The sequence below is a fragment of the Papaver somniferum genome, chromosome 10 (genome assembly GCF_003573695.1).
Source record: "Papaver somniferum cultivar HN1 chromosome 10, ASM357369v1, whole genome shotgun sequence".
In the NCBI taxonomy this organism is placed as follows: Eukaryota; Viridiplantae; Streptophyta; class Magnoliopsida; order Ranunculales; family Papaveraceae; genus Papaver; species Papaver somniferum.
This window is the reverse complement of record NC_039367.1, coordinates 155369661-155376762: the sequence shown is the minus strand read 5'-3', so window position 1 is coordinate 155376762 and position 7102 is coordinate 155369661. Positions and strand designations below refer to the sequence as shown.

Genomic DNA, 7102 nt, shown 5'->3' with positions numbered 1-7102 from the left:
TACCACAAATACTAACTTGTAATCATGGATTTTGCAAAGCCGAAACCATTTATACGGACACCACCCGTTGTATATCTATTTGGTGATTTGTGTACCTTCTTGTACTCTGTAGTGGCCGGGTTCCAAATACAAATTAAATTTTTCAAAACAAAAAAGGAAAATATTGGCAAACCATACCAACATCAAAACATCAAAATCTTTGGATTTGAATGGGAAATCCATCTCAATATAATCAAACTCATTCAGTGACGACGACAGTAAATCATAACTTACAGAACGCATTACATCTTCCTGTGTACTCCTGTCGTAGCTTCTAAGCATCAGAGACTCCCTTTGGGACTGGGGAACCTAGAAGATTGGCATGAGGTAAATCTTGAAGGATGGAAAGCTGTCGAGTTGAATTGTCACGAGCTGCTCAACTGCTCCACGGTCCACTTCCAATATTATATATGTGTAGCTCGTCAGACCAGATTTTCCGTCATCTCCACGAAATTCCATATATGATGACTTCCTCAATCAAACAATTTCAATGGCAATAAAATTGTGACTTTAGATTTATAGACTTGGCAAGCACCACCAGGCTAGTACGGATCCATGTCCTTCTCGTCTTTCTCAACATGCAGGCTTTCAATGCCTTTGAGAACTGATTCGTAATTCTTTACATTAAAGCTGGTCTTATGCAAAGAAGTGTTTTTGGGTGTCTCCACAGACCCAATAGGTGAACATCTTTGTGCATCTGTAACCCTGCGGAATGCTCCTGGACCCGCCTCAGTAGTTTGGAGATGAGATGGATCAGTAGACTTTAACCCAATTATTGCATCGCGGCTGCTAGAAATTGCAGGCCGACTTGCTGATCCACTTGTGTTTCCAAAAAATATTAGAGCTACTTAACTGCAGGAGAACGAAAGATATACGACATTAAAACCTACAATGGCATAATATTAAGAGGAAACCATTGCAGCATGCTATCACTTACAGGAGTGCGTGAGGGAGGAGTGACCATTGGAGATTGCTGATACACCAAATTTGTCCAGTCATATGCAAGATCAAACTGAAAACCTGCAAGAAAACAAAAATTACTTTAGACGCTGTGAGCTAGCACAAATATAAAGGGAAAGAATAGGACTAATTATAGGAACACACCTTCAGTAACATAAAGCTCACAGATTAATCTTCTCAAATACGCGTAATCAGGCTTAGCATCAAATCGTAGTGAACGACAGTGATGAAAGTAAAATGCAAACTCCATAGGATAACCCTTACATAAATCCTGAGGAAATGGCAATGGACTTTCCGGTCATAAAGCTTGTCGTACATAAGCATATCCAGACTATAAGGTCACAAAGAATTAATCATAAATATAAACAAGCACCTCGACGGATGTGGATAACATCTTTTCTCTGATTATTTCATTCTTCTTTTTATATGTTACTGCTCTCAACCCTTGCCAAGGAAGACTACAGACGGATTAAAGAACGGATTGAGATAATGAGAGAAGAATAGATTATATAAAAAAAAAAAAAAAAAACTACAGAAAAAAGGGAACTAGGCTAGAGTCATACCTTCCACGTAGGAAGTACATAAGCGTGTATCCTAGAGATTCTAAATCATCTCTCCGACTTTGCTCTATTCAATATAAAATTAATGAAACAGACAATTATGTGCACGACAAAGTTAACATAAGTTTCAGATGGCAACAATTACTCACCCATACCAAGATGGGAATTTCTGCTTGCATAACGTGGAGATCCGATCAAATCTTTCTTTTCTCTGCAGTACATACAACAACAGGAGGTTTAGAAAGAAAGATTCATAACTTCAACTATGGAGGCCAATAAGCATTATGTATCCTGTTTTTATCTCTTTCACGAAAACATTCAATGGGACTCAAACTCTCAAAGCATACGGCATAAAAACTTCAAGCTAAATGAAGCTGATATAACATCTAAGAAGAACCCAGGGCCATTTCCGCACATATCGACATGAATGTTGTCAATCTAGACATGAAATGCGAAAAGTGTATCCTTTCCATTCAGATATATACGTTTTCTACTGACCAACAAGTTCAACCATAAAGAACACAACCCTATTCAAGACTATACCTATCTGTATGGAGCATGTTGTTGGGTCTTAAAATCTCTGTACTTCTTAGCCAAACCAAAATCAATTATGTACACCTGATTTGCACAACAACAGCAAACACGTAGGGAGAGATATCCCATTTGAAAACTTAAAAAATGATGACTTAGTTATCATCATAGTAACCTGGTTTGCGCGCCCTCCTGTTCTCATAAGGAAATTGTCTGGCTTAATATCTCGGTGCAAGTAAGATCTGCTATGAATAAATTCCACTCGATTTATCTGGCAAGGATGTTCACAAACACCAAAAAATTTATAGAAAAAGAACGGCGGTAAAAAGATAATTCCAATATATAAACTTGAAAGCTTACCATCTGCTCTGCAAGCATTAGAACGGTCTTGAGTGAAAATTTCCTGCCACAGGAGTTAAAAAGATCTTCCAAACTAGGTCCAAGCAAGTCCATAACAAGAACATTGTAACCTCCCTCGACCCCAGACCATCACGCGTTCGGAATTCCAGCTAGTGATTCGCAAACAAAAGAGGATATCAGAAAACATAAAGGTAAGCGGATGAAACGTTATAATACAGAGAAGCTAAAAGGTAAATATGTTAATTACTTCCTCCTCGAAAAACCCTGTACAAAGCTGACTCGTATAACAATTGAGGATACTTCGCCTTCGCATTTTCCTGAAAGAAAATCACAAAAAAATGAGTCCCTAAGAAGAGGGCATTTAAAGAAATATCTCATTCCCAGTTTACCACAATCAATGTCAGTTATCTGCATTCTAATTGGGTTATCTACTAGGCAAGGCAATATCCATTCTGTTAAATTCAATTACATGATTGTTGTAACTTGTATTGCGTAATTACTCTAAGAAACAAAATACCAACAAGTTTTGAACTCAAATCCTGGATGTCAGCATCCAATTAGTGACGCAATTAGGGTGTTCCAGCCCCAAATTTCAAAACTCTACCCACTAATATTTTTTCAAGGGAAATTTTAGATTTTTCTATAGCCCCTCAAAAATTCGCCCATCCTACTGTTTTACCCCACCTAGATTTTCAATCCTGCTTCTAATAGAGATGCATCTACTTGTTATATTGCATAAATTGTTGACATGGTTATCAAAATCCAACTAATTAACAACAAATTTTGAACTCTAGACACTTAATTAGTAATATAAACTGTAAAGAGATCAAAGAAAACTCTTACTAGCTTAATAGCAACCATTTCATTAGTCTGAATATCAGTACCTACAGACAAAAAGCAAACGAATTTTAACCATTACAATCCTCATCAAACACATACAAAATCCTAAAATCCAAAAACAAAAGAAGAAATTAAGAATCCAAATAGATGCATTCCTAAATAGATTTGTCCAAAAGCCCCACTGCCAATCTGACGACCAATTTTAAACTCATTCCCCTGAATCCCAACTCTAGGATTCACCATTTTTCAAACTCAGAACCTGAAGTCGGTAACAACAACAACACCCAAGACCAGACACAGCCCCCAAACTATAAAAAGAAAAAAAAAAGTAATAATCCAATAAAACTACCAAAATATGGCAGATACCATAATTACTGTGGATTACTTGGATGTTACGGTACTGTAGTGTGGGACCCAGAAAAACCACGTGTAAGGGCTTATGCCTTTGTCGAGTGCTCCCAGCTGTGTTTGTGTGTCAACTGTCAAGTCCTTGTTTAAAGAAGGGTACTTTGATGTCTTTTTCATCAGGTCAAGATTTCTACTTTTCTAGTTCCAAACAGCCGGGGTTGTATTCGAGACAAGAGGGTAAATGGATATACTTGGGAGCTGCTAGAATTACCGAATTTTTACCGGAAAACCTCAAAAGAAACAATCTGACGATCATTGTTCGCATGCTTAGCGTCGGGATTGGTGGGCACAGAAATGGAGTATGTTTTTTTGTTTGGGGTAGATGATAATTTCGGGATTTTTCCTCGGATTGGTGCGTACAAAAGTAGAGTCCACTTTCCTATTTTTTAAGAGAATATGGTTTGTGGGTTTGGCGTCTGTAAATATAGTGGGGAGAATGTTCTGAATCATGGTGTGACGATCATTCATATACAATGTATAAAGATTCTAGCATCTTTTGTTTACATGGAGGATGACACAAGATTGTGGATTCTTGGTGTTGTTGAGGTTCGTCTGGAATTGTTTCACGGCTCAGATCAAACAATGTCAAGTGTTAGAAATGTGTCGAAAATATATTCTACAGAAGGTGGAATAATGAGTGGTCATAGAGACAAAGTGGCTAGTTTGATGAAAGTCATGTAAAAATTTGTATAAATTATTTGAAGAAGTTGTTTGTGATGATGCTAGAAGATCGACGTATACTTTTTCTAATGGTGCAAGTGCAAAGAAGGCATTTGATTTAGGTGGTAGTTTAAAACAACGACGACTATCATAGTTGGCATTGCATTCATAAATACTTCAATGCCGACAGTATATGTAACTGAAAATTTGATGTAATTTTTAATTTGAACCTAGGAAATTCAATCACAACACAAATAAATTAACGGGTGGTGCGGTTGTAGAGGAAAAATTTGGCTTAGGTGATGGTTCAAAATAACGCCAACTATCACAGTCGGCATTGCATTCATATATACTTCAATGCCACAGTATACGTAACTGAAAATTTGATGTAAATTTTAATTTGAACCTAAAAATTTCAATCACACTACAACGAAAATTAATGGGAATCACTCAGCCTCCCATTTAACTGAGTGGTTGATTGCCCGAGTCCTCTTCCTATTATTGATTTCCGATTACATGGAATTTATATTTTAAAACTTCATTTTGCTTTAGTTTGACACGCAGGATGTGTGTAAGCCATTTGGCATTGTTTCGCTCGTGGTTTCATTTTCATACAAGGTATTAATGGATGGAAAATAATTTGGAAACCTCAACTAATTGACGATAAAGTGAATAATAGTAAAAGAGGAGAAGAAGGGGAGCTATCGGCGTTGTTGAGGGAACGGGAAGATACCACCTTAAAACGATACAAGTTATTTTTAGACTTTATTATGATAGAGGTTATTTTTTATAAAGAAATTTTTTATTGAGCTTTTAGCTTAAACTGGATTACATGTCTTTTGCCAGAAGACTACAAAGATCAGAGTTGAGAGACTCATGTGCTTCAAATGTTGGAAGTTGTCCCTCTTACTGATTTAGTTATAGAATCAGCTACATGATTATCAGTTCTACCAACAGACGAAAAAAACACAACTATTGAAAGAAGAAATAAGGTTTTTGATCTCTTTTGTTATGTTCCTATTTTCCCACTGAACTAGCAGTGTACTTCCAGTGATAGATTGGAGGATTAGCTTTGCATCGGCTTCAATATGGATGTTGTTTAGCTTCTTCTCTTTTGTGCAAGATAGCTCCTCTCTCACAGCCATGCATTCCCCAACTTCTGCACTTAATGCCCCATTTGCATAACTCCCTTTGATGCCATTGCAGGTACCTGTATGATATCGTAAGACAAGACCAGTTCCCAATTGGTTAGTGTCAATATCAAAGGATGTATCAACATTAATTTTACTAGTACCCCTCAGAGGTGGTTTCCACATAGAATTATTATCAACTGTTTGTATGCTAGGATGAGATACAAGATCATGCATATATGGAGATATATAATAAATGATTTTATGCATTGAAGAAACAGGGTTTAGTGATACTCCTTGAAAGACAGCATCACATCTGTCTTTCCAGATTATCCAAGCTCCTATCATGAAAGTGTACAACAAGTGCTCCTTTGTATGTGAATTGTTAGAGAACCAGCTAATTACCCATTCTGAAATTGTATGAAACTGTTGTTTTACAGTGTCTATGTTTATGTTAATCTACTTCCATACTTTTCTGGCATGACTACACTCAAAAATAATATGTTCCATAGTTTCATCTAAGTGACCACAGATGTCACAATGATTATCTATGTCAACATTATATCTGGCTTGCTTGTTTTTAGTGTTGTGAATGTCTTTGATACACTTCCAAGCAAACATCTTGATTTTGTGTGCTGCTCTGCACTTCCATAATCTCCTCCACACCATTTTATTAACTGAGATGCCATTAACTTGTATCTCTGTCATATTTAATAAGCAAATTATAGGCACTTTTTACTGAAAATGTTCCATCCTTGGCAGGCATCCAAATCATGGCATCCTTCTTAGATTTATCAATGAAAAGATCTTGTATTTTCATGGAAGTGTCTAAATCAGACAACTGATTTAAAAGAGTGATGTTCCAAATATTTTTATCTGGCACCATTGGCTCAACAACTTCTCCATAAAATCTGAAGTTTTCATTTTGAGGAAGTGGCGGGTGATTCATACCTGGGATCCATTTATCTTGCCAAATTATTATATCTTCACCATTATTGAGCTCCATGAAATAATTATGCTGCACAATTTTCAGACCTTTAGTAATGCCATTCCAAGTGTAGAAACAATATTTTGCTTCTATATTTTGATGTAAAATATAGAAGCAAAAAATTCAAAAGAACAATTTTTTGCTTCTTTAGACCTTTATTACGATATAGATTAATATATGGTCTTTCATTACAAAAACAAAAAATAAAAAATCCCTAACATAACTGCATCCCTATGTACCATTAGTATCCCCCAGTTTATGGGAGTATCCTCCGAATGTAATTTTAATAAGAGTTACTTATTAGTTTATTCTTTCACGAGACTAAACTATATAATATATCCGTCCTCATCCAAATATTTTTTGTAATGTCTAAATTAGCCTTGACTATCTTCCAAGTGTGTTAAGATTAAACTTTAGATTTTGATTTTGGGAGATTTGACCTATACGAGAGATTCTAGTTGGCAATTTGAAATTGGAATTCGCACCTCACCAAATACAAGGCACTTATATAGTTTTTAATGACTCCCAATTGCAACCTTTTGTCATATAGCATAAACCTGAAGTAACAGAATCTAGATCTTCGAACTTAAGGAACATAATTGCATAAAGTAAAACAAAAACTGATT

At 36.0% G+C, this 7102-nt stretch overlaps 1 protein-coding gene across 2 annotated transcripts; it reads right to left on the bottom strand.

Moving 5' to 3' along the window:
* Positions 1-283: 283 nt before the first annotated feature.
* LOC113318410 (casein kinase 1-like protein 1) lies at positions 284-3525 on the bottom strand. Of its 2 annotated transcripts, XM_026566570.1 has the most exons (11): positions 3294-3525; positions 2698-2767; positions 2451-2599; positions 2266-2361; positions 2103-2177; positions 1709-1770; positions 1563-1626; positions 1373-1457; positions 1144-1270; positions 977-1059; positions 284-891 (listed from the first exon to the last, which is right to left on the bottom strand). In XM_026566570.1, exons 5-11 carry the CDS (start codon positions 2117-2119, stop codon positions 829-831), a joined length of 501 nt encoding a protein of 166 aa, XP_026422355.1. In that variant the 5' UTR covers positions 2120-2177; positions 2266-2361; positions 2451-2599; positions 2698-2767; positions 3294-3525; the 3' UTR covers positions 284-828. The 2 variants fall into 2 exon arrangements, with proteins under 2 accessions (XP_026422355.1, XP_026422356.1); XM_026566571.1 differs by having other exon boundaries at positions 2103-2361.
* Positions 3526-7102: the final 3577 nt, after the last annotated feature.

Excerpts from the sequence above, each read along its gene's own strand:
- LOC113318410 (XM_026566571.1), bottom strand. Across the intron at positions 1,271-1,372 it reads TGTTATCCACATCCGTCGAG|GATTTATGTAAGGGTTATCC; the intron begins GTGCTTGTTTAT and ends CCATTTCCTCAG. Across the intron at positions 892-976 it reads CTCCTCCCTCACGCACTCCT|TTAAGTAGCTCTAATATTTT; the intron begins GTAAGTGATAGC and ends GTTCTCCTGCAG.